This window comes from Salvelinus fontinalis, chromosome 11 (assembly GCF_029448725.1).
Source record: "Salvelinus fontinalis isolate EN_2023a chromosome 11, ASM2944872v1, whole genome shotgun sequence".
NCBI classification, from domain to species: domain Eukaryota; kingdom Metazoa; phylum Chordata; class Actinopteri; order Salmoniformes; family Salmonidae; genus Salvelinus; species Salvelinus fontinalis.
Window position 1 is genome coordinate 9,228,153 of NC_074675.1, and position 16,635 is coordinate 9,244,787.

General features: G+C 43.1%; 1 protein-coding gene across 1 annotated transcript in view; it reads right to left on the minus strand.

Annotated features, from left to right (window-relative positions):
• The window catches only part of LOC129864973 (staphylococcal nuclease domain-containing protein 1-like), a 47,638-nt gene extending 31,371 nt beyond the window's left edge, over positions 1 to 16,267 (minus strand). Inside the window, exons 1-8 of the mRNA XM_055937337.1 lie at positions 16,020 to 16,267; positions 10,009 to 10,158; positions 7,667 to 7,787; positions 7,274 to 7,355; positions 3,885 to 4,045; positions 2,871 to 2,962; positions 1,553 to 1,711; positions 1,121 to 1,227 (exon numbers count right to left, since the gene is read on the minus strand). Of these exons, the coding sequence (XP_055793312.1) occupies positions 1,121 to 1,227; positions 1,553 to 1,711; positions 2,871 to 2,962; positions 3,885 to 4,045; positions 7,274 to 7,355; positions 7,667 to 7,787; positions 10,009 to 10,158; positions 16,020 to 16,238 (1,091 nt within the window). The 5' untranslated portion in view covers positions 16,239 to 16,267. The remainder of the gene's footprint in view (positions 1 to 1,120; positions 1,228 to 1,552; positions 1,712 to 2,870; positions 2,963 to 3,884; positions 4,046 to 7,273; positions 7,356 to 7,666; positions 7,788 to 10,008; positions 10,159 to 16,019) is intronic.
• Between the last annotated feature and the right edge of the window lie 368 nt (positions 16,268 to 16,635).

Consider the following 16,635-nt stretch of genomic DNA (forward strand, 5'->3'; position numbering starts at 1 on the left):
CATATCTCAGACTGGCCAATAAAAATAAAAAGATTAAGATGGGCAAAAGAACACAGACACTGGACAGAGGAACTCTGCCTCGAAGGCCAGCATCCCAGAGTCGCCTCTTCACTGTTGACGTTGAGACTGGCGTTTTCACTGATGACGTTTAGACTGGTGTTTTGAGGGTAAAATTTAATGAACCTGCCAGTTGAGGACTTGTGAGGCGTCTGTTTGCGAGGCGTCTGTTTGCCAGTTTGCGCTGTTCTGTGAAGGGAGTAGTACACAGTGTTGTACGAGATCTTCAGTTTCTTGACAATTTCTCGCATGGAATAGACTGACGAGTTTAAGGAAAATTTTGTTTCTGGCTATTTTGAGCCAGTAATCGAACCCACAAATGCTGATGCTCCAGATACTCAACTAGTCTAAAGAAGGACAGTTTTATTGTTTCTTTAAAATCAAAACAGTTTTACACTATGCTAACATAATTGCAAAAGGGTTTTCTAATGATCAATTAGCCTTTTAAAATTCTGAATTTGGATTAGCTACCACAATGTGCCATTGGAACACAGGAGTGATGGTTGCTGATAATGGACCTCTGTACGCCTATGTAAATATTCCATAAAAATATCTGCCGTTTCAAGCTACAAAAGTCATTTACAACATTAACAATGTCTACACTGTATTTCTGATCAATTTGTTGTTATTTTAATGGACAAAAACCACGACATTTCTAAGTGACCCCAAACGGTTGGTTGGTTGGTTGGGGGGGGGGGGGGTGTGTGTGTGTGTGTGTGTGTGTGTGTGTGTGTGTGTGTGTGTGTGTGTGTGTGTGTGTGTGTGTGTGTGTGTGTGTGTGTGTGTGTGTGTGTGTGTGTATATATGTATATATTTTACACTGCAAGCCTTTTTCCGGTGAGCATGCGATTGTGTCCTCCAATCCAACCTTTGTCAGATCACTGACAAAGTTCTGTCAGTCTCACGTCGAGTTAGAAAGAAATGACTCCTTTCTAAAGTCTTCACACTTAGCCGCATGCCCTAATTGATTGGTTAATGAAATGGTTGAGGATAATGATGGTTGTGGTCACATTCACAGATTGACCGTGTTGCGGTAGTGGTTTTGGTTGGGGAAGGGACTGACTTTTCTCCGGCCCGGAGTTTCTCTGCCCCCTGGGTGTAGACGGCCATGGACCAGTCCACACAGCGGGCGAACCCTTCCTTCAGCAGCAGCTCTGTGATGTTCCCGTTCTGAAGATGAAACAACAAGGACAGAACATAGAATAGAGTACAATACTTTATATGATAGACTATTTATAGAGTTGACTACTATTGAGGAAACAAAGATAACAGTAACTTCGACAGAAAGAGATACATTGCCTGCTCTCATACACATTCCCAGAGAACCTCATACAATGTGAGGTTTTCAGTACAGTTAAGTGCAACAACCTCAGACTTCCGCAACGTTCAAAATGATCCTTGCTTGCCCTCTGGCTTACAGCGACAGTCCGAGCGACCAGCCGTTGCGTATAGTACAATGCTGAGGGGTTATAGGTGAGGGGTCAGTCAGTCTCACCGGGTGGAGCACGGTACCCAGGATGACCTGGTTGGGGCAGCTCTCCAGGATGATCTGCACGTCCCTCTGGAGCAGACGCGACTCCGTGAAGAACTTGGCCTCGGCAGCGAAGGGCTCTGGCGACTCCGTGCCGTCCGCCTCGCGCTTGAACGTCGGACACTGGAGAGAGGATATATAGAATGTAATATGCCATTTAGTAGACCCTTATCCAAAGCAACTTCTAGTACAGGGAGTGCATTTATTTGCGTATGTGACCACAGCGGAAGTGGAACCCACAACCCTGGCATTACTCTGATCAACTGAGCTACACAGGACCAAGAGTGAGAATACAGAAAATAGAGTAGATATCTGGGAAACTAGAGACACATTCATGACATATAGACCTTCTAGTACATACAAAACTAGATATGGGAGACAGAGCTGGGAGATTGGGCACTAAAACACCAAGCAGACAGAAGAACAGCTTCAAACAGCTGTAACATCTTAAGTGTGAGAAGGGAAAGACTGGTTATCTGCAGTGGGCCGTTGGTAAAGACTATGAGTCATAGAAAAAGATGGATGGACAAATAGGGAAGTAACAAAGGAAAATCCCAACATCACTTCCATCTCACATACCTTATGAGTCAGGAAGTGATAAACGTAGTACGATTAGTTAACCCCTGCACAAAGATAGGAATATTCCCAGTGGTGGAAAAAATAACCAATTGTCATACTTGAGTAAAAGTAAAGATACCTTAATAGAAAATGACTCAAGTAAAATACTACATGAGTAAAAGTCTAAAAGTATCTGGTTTCAAATAAACTTTACAATCAAAAGTAAAATGTAATTTCTAAAAATATACTTAAGTATCAAAAGTAAAATTATAAATGATTTCAAAATTGCTTATATAAAGCAAACCACTCGGCACCATTCCCTTTTTATTTACAGATAGCGAGGGGCACACTCCAACACTCAGACATACTTTACAAACAAAGCAAGTGTTTAGTGAGTCCGCCAGATTAGACGCTGTAGGGATGACCTTGATAAATGTGTGAATTAGACCATTTTCCTGTCCTGCTAAGTATTCAAAATGTATGGAGTAAAAAGTACATCATTTTCTTTAGGAATGTAGTGAAGTAAAAGTTGTCAAAAATAGGAATAGTAAAGTACAGATACCCAAAAAAACTACTTAAGTAGTACTTTCAAGTATTTTACACTAACAGGATATTCGCTAATCAAATCAGAAGGAATATATGCTATAGTCTATAAAAGGATATAAAAGTTGACCATACACAGAACCACATATCCTATGGTCGTAGTACGGTCAAAGAGACTGACCTTGACCCCAGAGAGCATGACCGTGACCAGGTAGTAGTCGGGCAGGAGCAGGGCACGGACCACGCTACCGTCGCGCACGTGCTCAATGACGGCTGAGGAGGAGAGACGAGGGTCACAAATAAACTATTCATACATTCAATTGAAACTTTTAATACTACGATGAAACCATCTGTTTACACAAGGGGAAACTTTCTACTATGACCTCATCATTCAGTTTTATAGGTTCTACCATCTTTAAAGTAAAGCAGACTCAGTTCTACACAAAGCCGGTGCTACAGTAGATTCATAGAATTAGAATACAAATTTAAATAGAATCTCTATGGATTCAGTTCTATACTGTATTATGCCTTAAAAGTCAGTAGTCAAATGTATCCATCTACAGGATGACCTTCACCTCATTCCTCTACTCTATGGAGGGTGTTAACAGTGCATGTTGTTGATTACATACTGCTCTGGTGGGTTACAGAATGATGTCTTCTGTCACTCTTCTTCTGTTGTCGCCCTGACCTCCAAAACTGACACTTCTGGTGTGAAAGCCAGCTACATTTGAGCTGTAAATCGTGTTTTGGGTGATTGGGGGCTGAATGAACGAGGTCTGATGAGGTGATCCGCCATATTCCAGACCGGAGAAATTAGTATTCCGATTCCGGAACTCAATGGAGGGAGCATTTAAAGCAATTCGGCTGGATTGCTACTGCCCATTTAAAAACAGCAGGGGCTGTCTCGCTGAATGGTAAAAAAACCTTCCACACCATTTCTCCACTCAATTAAAGGGAGTGGCCGTTAGCTGCGGTGGCGCGGACAGAACAGAGAAAAACGCATTAGGGGGGGTGAAAGTCACATAATGAGCCCACGAGGTGCCATCTAGGGAGCCATTACATGCCAGATATAGATATGAAGGCATCGGAGGGGGTAAACTCGAGCCAAAATGGTGGATTATGCAGCTGTGTGTTGTGTGCACACAGGGGCTTCTAAAAAGGAACGATGAGGTGTATGACTGTGTGTTAGCCCTACCATTGACAGGTTTCTGGTGCATGGAGTCAACGAAGTTGCGGGGGTTCTCGATTATGTACTTGAGGTCGCGTACGGTGTTGGTGCCGCCGCCCTCCGTCCACATGCCCTTCTTGGAGGCCTTGGCCTGGTCCTCCAGGTCACACAGTCTAGCCTGATCTGGACTACACACACCAAGACAAGAAGTGGTTAGTACACACTACACACAGGCTGGGGTTTCAAACTATAGTAAAGTAGCTGGAACAGATCTAAGAGACAATGGAAATTGTTATTTTTGCTGACACAGCGCCCAGTCCCAGCACAGTGCCTTGTTAGGGCATCAGTAGGTGACACCTCTAACCTCCTATTACTGGTCCACTTCTCTATATCATCAGCTTGGCCTTAGGGGGTAACTGCCAGCCTCTCAGGGTGTGCTAGTCCTGGAACTGCATGGCCACTAGTTAGTAGTTCTAGCTGCACTGACAGTCCTACTACCACCCCCAGGCTAAACGGATGAGACTGGCTAGGTGGACATACAAGGCAGTTCTGCTATGTTGAGCTTTTTAAATCCTTTCAGATAAATTAGGGTCAAAAAGAGCAATGGTTCCCAAATGGATGGTTATGCTTTCATGAGCAACACCAATTCAATAAATGCAGTGTTTCTAGAGCCTCAAAATGAGCATTTAGCTGTGACACGAGGGCCAGTGGCCACGTAATACTTGGGGGGGACGCAATGGTTTATACACAATGGTTGATCAACCAAAAACATAAGGGACATTCAGGGGGAAAACTTAGGCACTTCAACTTCCTCCATTTGCTTAAACACCAACATGAGTTTCAGACACCTGGTAGATGGCCAAGTACACAACTCCCCAGTTTCACTTCCATCTGCATGAGCTTTCAGGTTCAGCCTGTTGATAACCAGATTGTCAGACTGGGCCTCTAACAAAGATCAGAGGGCTCTTTGAAGACAACATGGCACTCAACAACTCCCTCAAGCAGGCAAGACGGGTGATATGTCTCAATTAATTCCACGCTGGTTCAAAACAAAAATGGCGACCGTTATCTTTAAAGACCATCAGCGTTTTCCGCCTATTTTTCCCTTTTCTTAATTGTTTTCCGTCGTCGTGTGAAGACTTTTAACAAGTTTTTTGTGGAGTGGAGAAGTGAGGCTTGCCCATGACTGATATGAGAAATGGAGAGTTAGATAGTGGGACTGGGTTCTTTGTTGAAATGTGCACTGTGTAAATTGAGCCTTTTTACATTGATGCTGTCTGAAAGGGAGAGTGGGTGCTAGGTTTAGAAAGAAAGCGGCACAAAGTGGTACTCAATTAAAACACGTCACACACACACAAAGAGAGAGCGTCTGAGTGTTCTGAAACAGCTTCTAATTGGAGCATTGGACTGGCGCCCAACAACACCAGTACGTCTCCCCCCCCATTCCTTCCTCGACTGTTCTAGACACAAATCCCAACAAATAAAACGGTTTCTTGCTTACCGAAGCAAGAAGAGAGAACATTAACTTTCTGGGCCAGACTAAAAAGCCTACAGAAAGTCAATTGCACTTAAGCTACTTAGGACTAACAGCACAAACCACAGATTGAGGCCGTGCCAATTCCATATAGTGTAGGACACTTATTTTGACCAGGGCCCATAGGGCTCTGGATAAAAGTAGTGCACTATGTTGGGAATAGGGTGCCATTTGGAATGTAAGCTTGAGGCAAGCCCAGATACTGAACGGACACAGCGAGATACTGCGAGTATGCGACTAGGCTGACGATCAGAGATCAATGAAGACACAGGAGGAAGCCTACCTGGTACTGTGTGAGTAGATAGTGTAAAATCATTCCTTCACTAAATATATTTCTATTTAGGTCACAGCACTGTAGCTGGAAACTTACTTCTAAACCCCAAAACAGAGACACGTCTCAACCATTTTTGTAACATCGACCCACAGACAGGCAGCACTTCTTTTAACTTTCAGGCTATAGCCTAGTTGTCGATTTGTAGGCCTAGGCTTGGTACCTATGACATTTCTACAAGTGTATCTAGCACCGAAAATCTGCCAAATACAGCAGACAGAAACAGAAGCACTGGACATTGAAGAACATGGTTCAGAAGAGGCACGCCACTGGGGATCGCAGTTTAAAGGATCAATAGTTGTGAAGCAGTGGTACCAATGCTAATTTGGATTCCCTCACCGCCGGTCGGTGTGGTTACATAAACCACAACGCCTCCCTTCCCTCTTTCAGTGATTTAACAAAACAGCCACAGTCAGAGAGACAACCTACTTTCTCATTGGCCAGGAGGAGCCTGCCAAAAACCTTAGTCAGTGGTGGTGGCCCCATGGTTGGGTTCCCTTGAAAGAAACAGAAAGTGTTTGAAGAGGAGATCTGTGTAGTGTAATTGTGTGTGAGTGTGCCCCAGCAGCTTGCCGTAGCAGCGAGGAGAGGATGGTTGGCAAGCAGCCCGGGCCTTCTGTTAATTGGCTCCTGGCATAGTTTGGGCGCCACGGACAGCCAGGTTTGGAACATGTGCTCGCCCGCTCTTTTTCAAATCATCATCGCCCTCCGATTGGGGTGATCGTCAAGAGTAATCGCCAGGCTAATGAATAAGGGTCTGCTCGTCTCCCAGCCCTCCCACCATAATAGACACCCCATTTGGGCCAAACGACAGCCTGCGTAGAGGCGTTTACATTAAAGCCTGTTCCAAGCCATTGCGTGGAATGCTTGAAACGAGTCATTAGGCCCAAAATATGCAGGCAGACCATTTATTAATTCATCTGGTACCCACAGTGATAACAGGGTTTCACAGCACTGAACTCCTGTAGAGCCCAGTCAAGCCCACTAGGGGGCGATCAATCACTCAGAGGTGAAAGGGTGTTTTGGGACAGTTATTAGACTGGTGAGCTTTATGCTATGTATGACAGAGGCTTATGAGACTGCCGATCAGTGGGAAAACCTCAATGTTACTGCAGTGCAACACTGCCACCACCTGGACTCACACATCTATGTGCAGTGGCATTGTTTTATCAATAACACATGCAGCCCATTGTTACATCAAGCTAGCGCAGTGATAGTCACACTATTTTCTAATCTCTGTCATAGTGCAAGTGTTGTATTGTGACATCACACTTTACACTTCTGTGGCATCACGGCAAGTGGACAGTGTGCCGATGTCACAATAGGAAAATAAATCAGAGATGTCACAGACAGATGACTGATGTTTAGTCCATCATCTTACAAATGTAACAGCAAATTCTACTGTGACAAATTGACTGCGTTGTGTTTCCCTGGTTACCACCATTTCAAATCTCCATGGGGCTGATTAAAGCCTTGGTAAATCAATCAACACCCTGTTAAAAGACTGATGCACCCTGTTGCTTGTGATATCACAGCACTGCTGAGTCTTACTTGTTTCCCCGGATTCCTTCCCTGCGGACAGTGGCGAGGCCCTCGTTCACCAGAGATTCAGCAATGTTCTCGCCGGTGGTGTCTACAGACAGAGACAGAGGATTTAACACTCATAAGAAATAGAGACAGAGTTTTAGTAAAGGGCAAAGTGGGTTGTATGATGTATAAGGCACAGTGGAGGGTTCACGCATGAAAAAGAGTCCATTCACTCGATCAACACAAATGCAGTCAACTCAAGAAGGGAATTGAAATCCTATCCATGAATGGAAAAATATCCCTGTGGGATATAGACAAATAGTGCACCACTGATGTAGGGATGTTTTTCCCCGACTAGAAGTAACTCTGGCCTCTACTTGTGGCTAGGCTTGTGAAAGTGTCTGGTTTTCTTCTCACCTCTGCCCAGGTACACCATGCCGTATTCTCTGCCCAGAGCAGTCTTGACCTCCACTGTGAAGCATACCTCCTTCCCAATCAACATCTTGCGCAAGAACTCTCTGGCCTGGAAGGCGTAGGGCTGCAAGGGAAAGAAGACAGCCATGATCAACGGGTAATGTTATACCACTAGTGGCACCAAATAATCAATCACCCACAATTCATCTACAGACCCTGACCCTAGAGATAGGAATCATCTTTGCATCTGTGACCGCAAGGGCAGCGCAATCCAATTTGAAGTAGTCAATTTCACTTTTTCATAATTGGCTGATCCCTCCTGATGACCCAGTTGGCCATGACTCCCACAGAGTCACCAGGAGGGATCAGCCAATGAAGTTGGATGTACCACCCAGTTGACTACATTAAAATGGTGGAAGGCCTCAAATGCCGCTGCCCATGCTAATACGGCCTTTCGGCCACACGCAGCCTCTATCATTCTCTATGACCATTTCTTATTTTCCCTTATAAAAAGGAAGGCAGATGGGACACAGAGTGCATTCGGAAGGTATTCAGACCCCTTGACTTTTTCCACGTTGTTATGTTACAGCCTTATTCTAAAATATATTGTTTTTTTCCCCCTCAATCTACACACAATACCCCGCAATGAAAAAGCAAAAACATTATTTATTTATTCAAAATAAACTGAATTATGACATTTACATAAGTATTCAGATCCTTTACTCGGGACTTGATTGAAGCACCTTTGGTAGCGATTACAGCCTCGAGTCTACTTGGGTATGACGCTACAAGCTTGGCACAAATGTATTTGGGGAGTTTCTCCCATTCTTCTCTGCAGGTCCTTTCAAGCTCTGTCAGGTTGGATGGGTAGGGTCGCTTCACGGCTATTGTCAGGTCTATCCAGAGATGTTCGATCGGGTTCAAGTCTGGCCGGGCCAATCAAGGACATTCAGAAACTCCTGCGTCATCTTGGCTGTGTGCTTAGGGTTGTTGACTTGATGGAAGGTGAACCATTGCCCCAGTCTGAGGTCCTGAGCAGGTTTTCATCAAGGATCTCTCTGTACTTTGCTTCGTTCATCTTTCCCTTGATCCTTACTAGTCTCCCAGTCCCTGCTGCTGAAAAACATCCTCACAGCATGATGCTGCCACCACCACCCCCCCATGCTTCACCGTAAAGATAGTGCCAGGTTGCCACCAGATGTGACGCTTGACATTCAGGCCAAAGAGTTCAATCTTGGTTTCACCAAACCAGAGAATCTTGTTTCTCATGGTCTGAGAGATCTTTTAGGTGCCTTGTGGTAAACTCCAAGCAGGACGTCATGTGCCTTTTACTGAGGAGTGGCTTCCATCTAGCCAGTAACATAAAATGTCTGATTGGCGGAGTGCTGCAGAGATGGTTGTCCTTCTGGAAGGTTCTCCCATCTCCACAGAGGAACGCTGGAGCTCTGTCAGAGTGACCATTAGGTTCTTGGTCAACTCTCTGACCAAGGTCCTTCTCCCCTGATTGCTCATTTGGCCGGGCAGACAGCTCTAGTAAGAATCTTGGTGGTTCCAAACTTCTCCCACTTAAGAATAATGGAGTCCACTATGTTCTTGGTCCCCTTCAATGTTTCAGACATTTTTTGGGACCCTTCCCCAGATCTATGCCTCAACACAATTCAGTCTCGGAGTTCTACGGACAATTCCTTCGACCTCATTGATTGGTTTTTGCTCTTACATGCACTGTCAACTGTGGGACCTTATATAGACAGGTGTGTGTGCCTTTCCAAATCATGTCCAATTAATTGAATTTACCACAGGCGGACTCCAACCAAGTTGTAGAAACATCAAGGATGATCAATTTAAACAGGATGCACCGGAGCTCAATTTCGGGTCTCAGAGCAAAGGGTCTGAACACTTACGTAATAAGGCATTTCAGTTTGATGCATTTGCAAACATTTCTAAAAAACGTTTTTTTATTTGTCATTATGGGGTATTGTGTGTAGATTGATGAGGATTTCTTTATTTAATCCATTTTACAACATAACGTAACAACATGTGGAAAAAGGGAAGCGGTCTGAATACTTTCTGAATGCACTGTATAAGCTTTACTAGACAACAAGTATCAAATATCAGAGATGACATAACTGTCACTGCAGGTGGAACCTGATCGAAGAACACCCAACACTATTTCTTAGACAACACTCCACCCTAATTATGCTGCTCCCGAAAGTGAAAGCATCATCTCCATGCAGCCACCTGAAATTCATTTCCCTTATGAATCTCAATACAACGTCTACCCCCCCACTCTTCTTCATGAATGGACCAGCCCACTGTCAGTGATTGGTTGAAGTGCTTCAACTCACCTCGTCAGGGGTGTCCTTTTGGTCGGGCTGGCTCTGGGGGGCGCGGCGAGCTAGCACTCCGGTACGGATGTTGCTCAGGTTGATCTGACGCTCCGGGGGCGGGCCTCCCCGTGGCTGGCCCCGCACGATTATTGCACATCCTGACAAGACCTGGAAGAGAGGAACATCACAGTAAATATTAGCATTAGGCTATTAGGGGACAGACCAGGGTTATTTGCATTGTAGCAGTGGTATAAGCTAATCGGAGACTTAATGGGCTGATATGGAAGTAGAGGTTTTGGTTGTGCTGATTTTTTTCACAAATCCTCTCAGAACTCAACTCTATTCCATGGAGGTGGAGGAAAAACAGGTGTGGTGAAAGAGAATGACTGTATATAGTCTAGTTGTAATAGTGATAATAGTCATAGCAGTAGTGATAGTCATAGCAGTAGTGATAATAATAGTGGGAATAGTAGTAGCGATAGTGGGAATAGTAATAATAGCAGTAGTGAAAATAGTAGTAGTAATAGCAGTAGTAATAATAGCAGTAGTGATAATAGTGGTAATATTAGTAGCAGTAGTGATAATAGTAATAGTAGCAGTAGTGATAATAGTAATAGTAGCAGTAGTGGTATTTGAAATAGTAGTAGTAATAGCAGTAGCGGTAATAGTAGTGGCAATAAGCAGTAGCAATAGCAATAGTAGTAGTGGTAAAGTAATAGTGGTAATAGTAATAATAGCAGCAGTAGTAGTAGTGGTAAAGTAATAGTGGTAATAGTAATAATAGCAGCAGTAGTAGTAGTGGTAAAGTAATAGTGGTAATAGTAATAACAGCAGCAGTAGTTGTAGTGGTAAAGTAATAGTGGCAATAGTAATAATAGCAGGAGTAGGATATCATAAGGTGAATGCACCAATTTGTAAGTCGCTCTGGATAAGAGCGTCTGCTAAATGACTTAAATGTAAATGTAGTAGTAGTGGTAAAGTAATAGTGGTAATAGTAATAATAGCAGCAGTAGTAGTAGTGGTAAAGTAATAGTGGTAATAGTAATAATAGCAGCAGTAGTAGTAGTGGTAAAGTAATAGTGGTAATAGTAATAATAGCAGCAGTAGTAGTAGTGGTGGTAAAGTAATAGTGGTAATAGTAATAATAGCAGCAGCAGTAGTAGTGGTAAAGTAATAGTGGTAATAGTAATAATAACAGCAGCAGTAGTAGTGGTGGTAAAGTAATAGTGGTAATAGTAATAATAGCAGTAGTGGTAAAGTAATAGTGGTAATAGTAATAATAGCAGCAGTAGTAGCGGTAAAGTAATAGTGGTAACTGCAGTAATAACGGCAGCGGCGAGTGGCAATAACGGCAGCGGCGAGTGGTAATAACGGCAGAGGCGAGTGGTAATGAAGGCAGTGATAGTGGTGAGTGGTAATAATGGTAATAATGGTAGTAGAGCCAGGCTTAATATAGGCCTAACAGCCGTGACAGTGAATAGGTCTAGTGGTAGGTTGGTGTTGAGTGTTCAGTTCAGACAGGGTTTGACCCAATCAAAAATAAAGTGCCTTTTCCTGTAGTGAGAAGTATTGTCAGACCAGCGTCAGAGGTGTATTCATTACAGAAACCGTTTTAGAACCAAACGGATGCAAACAGAGCAAAACAAGAGTTTATATCAGCCCAATTCAGGTAGGTCCCTCCCGTTTCGCTTTCTTCCGTTTAAGAAACACAAATCAGCGGAATTAATACACCCCAGACGATGAAGTATTGGGATCTTGAAAGATTTTCCCCACTGAAGAGTGACTCCTTCCTCAGAACACCACTAGACAGAACAGGAGGAACGGAAAGGGGCCTAAGCTCCAGTAGTGATTCATCACCAGCGGTAGATAAACGTTTTGCAACAGAATCCAAATAATGAACGCAGAGGAGTCTGGTGGGAGGAACTACAGGAGAACAGGTTCATTGCAATGGCTGGAATGGATTCAATGGAATGGTACCAAACACATGGAAACAAGGTGCCATTGATTCCATTCCAGACATTACAATAAGCCCGTTCTCCTATAGCTCGTCCTACCAGCCTCCTCTGAATGAATACACCCCTACTGTTTGCTCAAGAGCTGTGTCCCGATCTACACAGTGGCTTTGGCTTGCCTCCTCGTCTCCTTTCCTCCCAGACACACATTTGAAAGGGTTGGATAAGTGGAAATAGGCCAATATCTCTGTTCTGCTCAGGTTTGTGGTCTTGAAGGAAAGGAGTGAAGAACGGGAGACAAAGGTTACACCAAGACTAGTGGGACTGAGTCTGTAAGCCATGTGACAAAGAGCCAAATCTTCAGGAAAGAGCCCTCAAAACCCAGACTACTATTCTCTATGCTCTTCCATCTGACCCAGCCAGATGCTGCACAACAAATCATCTCCTCTAAAAATAACTCTTTAGGGAGTTATTTTAAATTAAACCTTTATTTAACTAGGCAAGTCAGTTAAGAATAAATTATTATTTACAATGACGGCCTACCCCGGTTAAACCCGGATGACGCTGGGCCAATTGTGCGCCGCCCTATGTGACTCCCGATCACGGCCGAATGCGATACAGCCTGGATTTGAACCAGGGAGTGTTGTGACACCTCTTCCAATAAGATGCAGTGCCTTAGACCGCTGCACCACTCGGGAGCCCCATATTTGACGTAAACCCTCCTAGAACACTTCGAAAAAAACAAGTGACCCTCCCTTATACCCAAAATAATAATTAAAACAAAGTGGAAAGCAGAGAACGTGTCTGTCATTTACCCTCATTTCTTGGACAGACCAGAGCCTTAGATATGCAGTTTTAGAAACTGTTCTTTGTCCTGTAAGCATTACATGGCAACGCAGGAGTTTTGATAGCGCAGGCCAGAAGGTTGTGGGTTCGCAGACCACTGTAGACAAGAGCCAAGGTAGAAAGATCTCCTTACTAGTAAAAGCATTGCATGACTATCATCATATTTGCAGGTCTGAGAAAAAAAATGCCTTATAAACATTTAATGGAATTCTACATATTTGCTGAATATTTTTTGAATACGACACAAATTACCAAAATGACAGACAGAGTGATAAGCCGATGTGTTAATTTTAATCAATTTGATCATATTTCTCCAATGCCAAATCCATATGTCTTGTTTACAATTAAACTGTCCCTGTTTGCAAATAATTTAATCTGAGAAGTCATTAGGAATCTGAGCATGCTACTTTCAAAAGTTAGACCTACCTTTCCACCCCAGACAGAGTAGGACTACCAACACAGAAAATGTAAGCTTTAACTGCTGGCTACTTTTCTTCCATGGCTTAACCCAGTGAGAGAAGGTCACAAATGTTTCCCTGAAAGCTGTCCAGGTTTAAACAACTTATATTGTACAGAAAGTGATTAGCTTAATCAATTGATAGTGACAGAATTTAATTACTTCCCAAACAAAGTCAATTTTTTCTTCTTCTCAGCTATAGGTTGTAGCTCAGTCTCGAAATGTCAAAGCAACAAAACAATGATACCCCCATATGCATCGCCATCACGTCGCCATCACGTCTTTCGCGGATGTTTTACAGCTCATTTCTAGCATTAAGCATTGTGTCATCGGATCAGTTTTATTTTCTTCAAAATGAAGCTAACAAGGGGTAGGCCTGTACTTTTTCCCCATTGTCTTTAATAACGGGTAGGCCTATGGCATACCCTCTCATGCCCCCTCTATTCTAGGTTAACTTAACAGCCCTTCACTGACACGGAGGTAGGTTATTTAAAGAGTGCATGGTGGGTGGAGCAATTGCCAAATTTCATCTGTCAAACAGGTACCTCTTATTTCTTAAATAGGAAGAAATATGCTACAATACAAAGCCCTCGTTGTTAGTAAAGTCTAATTAAAATGAAGACGATTGAAATGAATTATGCCTACTCGAATTTGCCCACTTTCAGCACCATGAGCTGTCCATTTCCACGGCTGCATCTTCAAGTTTTAGCACCACAACCAAAGTTACTTGAATCTGTCTTATTGTGAGGCCAATAACTGACATATACATAATGGGCAAGAAACAGATTGTTTTTAACAAAATCAATTATAGTAGTAGCAAGCTATCAAAGTTGACCTCCAGTCCTCATCTTCACACTCAAACTGAGCAGAACATAATCTATAGGCTAGTCTGCACACAAGATAGTGCATTTTGGAGAAAATCAGAGATGAGGTGCGACATAGGGCACACATCAATATATAGCCTAATAAGCAATTAATACTACAACACCGAGAACAATTGATATTTCATCAATTACATGACCCTCCCCTAGATTAGATTGTTGTAAAAAATAAAATACTTTTTTTTATTACTAAACCCTCCACTTGACTGAAATTGAAAAAGCATGACCCTCCCCCAATTCCCTCCAGGTAACCAACCATTCTGTAAATGTCAATCTATCCCTTACTGTAACTACTGTCTCATACCACACACTTCCCTTATTCCCAAGGTGACCACTCGCTTGTTTACCCTCTCCAGAGGAAACATACGTCTATGGGGGACATGTAGGCCGTGGCAGGCAGTCTATAATTACTGTATACTCAAAAACAGGCCTTTCAGTCAGTAACTACAGTGGGTGGGAGAAGAATCCTACAGCTCTGAATTGTCTGAGTGTTGTATGATAGCTTGTAGCCATATCTGCTGTAGCTAGCCTATACATATCACACTAGATTAGATAAACTGTGGTCTGAATCTGATCACTGAAAACGCTTTTCAGGAAATGACAGACACAGAACATGTATCACCTAGAATACAAGCTGGAAACGGTATAGACTGGCCCACCGAGAGAGGAAGTAAAATGAGTAATTGCCAAAAATCGGGAATGTGATTAAATGCAAGGCCCAAAGTAACCCCAAATGATTTAGCAAGCCGAGTACTAGCCTCTAGAAATCGCTTAGATGTAGAATGAGACTGTGCATGCTAAATCATTTGGTGTTACTTTGGGCCACTGTAGCTATAGATACTACTACAACTGCTGCTTGCTTCCACTACCGAGGGAGTTTAAGGGGGGCGAGGAATACGTGTCAGTTTCTCGTGGTCTCTTCTGAGCAGCAGGACTTGCTGGCCAAATTACACCGAAGGCAAAATGTCACCCTTTCGTTTGACATTTTTGCCACACTTTTGGGAAATAGGTAACTTATCTAATTCGTCTCAAACTAAAATATATTATTTTGATAGTAGTGTCAATTGTTCGAGTTGACGAACATACTCTAACGTGAAAGCTAGCTAGCTATGATAGTACACTAGTTAAGTTAGCTAGCTAACCATTTGGATGTTGTGTCAGGAGATTGGAATCAACATAATACTTGCTAGCTAGCTAGCTTCCATTCCAGAACCATAAATCAGAGTTGTTTAGCCACGATACAGCTGCACGCGCTCATCAGGACACGAACTTTGAACACTCCTAGCTAGCTAGCCTAGTGCTGGTTTATCTGGCTACATTAAGTTACCTAGCTACATGAACCCCATAGCCGAGGTCAACCAAGCAATTTTGCTAGGACGGGGGTCATGATTTAACATCTGTCAACAATTAATATGCAAAAAAGTTGTCTTGTTGCAACTTAAACTGGCTCCAGATAGAAACCTCTTTTGCGAGTGTTTGAACTAACGTCAAGGTATTTTCCTAAACACCTCATTCAAGCACTTCTGTAGGACAACCAACTCCCTCTTGCTTATTTGTCTCAAAAATAGTTTCATTGCGCAATGCAATGTTTACTACAGTACCGTTAGTTAGCACCTTTTACACAAACCCTGTTAACTCCTCAATGTACGTTGCTAACCCTAAACTGTTGCAGAATTGAGTCAATTTGTGGTGCTAGTTAACTAACGGTGTTAGCTAGCCAACATTGTCATTTAACACGACATTGAATAGTACTTTTCTAACAAGTAAAATCCCACGACAATGAGAAATTGAATCCCCCACAAGTTGGCTATCGTAGCTATAACTCGTTAATCGAACGCTAACAAGCTGTTAGCATCATCCCTAGTCCCACACTCTTCATCCATATGTTCCTACCATCTTGACTATTCCTCTCTGGAGCGCCGCAACCGGAGCAGGATTCGCCTGAGCCTGTGCCGAAACTGATGATGCCATGTCCACAAAGTTAGATACGCCGTTTAGGGGGAAATAGGTAAGGAGCCGGGAGTCCAAAGTGACTGTTCTATTGAAACCCAAGAGGAAAAGGCTGGATAACTGTGAACACACGCTATACCGGAAACACACGGTACCATGCATACACGTCAAAGAGTTACTTTTCCGGGTACAGGATTAGAAATGAATGGGGCAGATGGGGCTATTCCTTGGACGCGTAATCAGAGTGAAATAAGATCTTCCGGTGCACGTGGAGGTTATACACGTCAGCATAGTATTACCCTGGTACTGTTCATAACATTATCGTGGATCCCCCGAGCTCTTGACATGCAAAAATAGTACAATGTTATGTGGTCTATTCACCCAATGCAAATCAAATGTGACCTTGTATAAACCAAAGCTGCTCAACAAATCTGAATTTGTTTATCTACAGAGAGAGGCTATGCATCTTTGTTCCATTGTAGGCTATTTCAATGGGGGAATTATTTACTTTAAGGCAAAAATACCTGTACCTAAATCTGTCTTGTCATACTTCCCATCC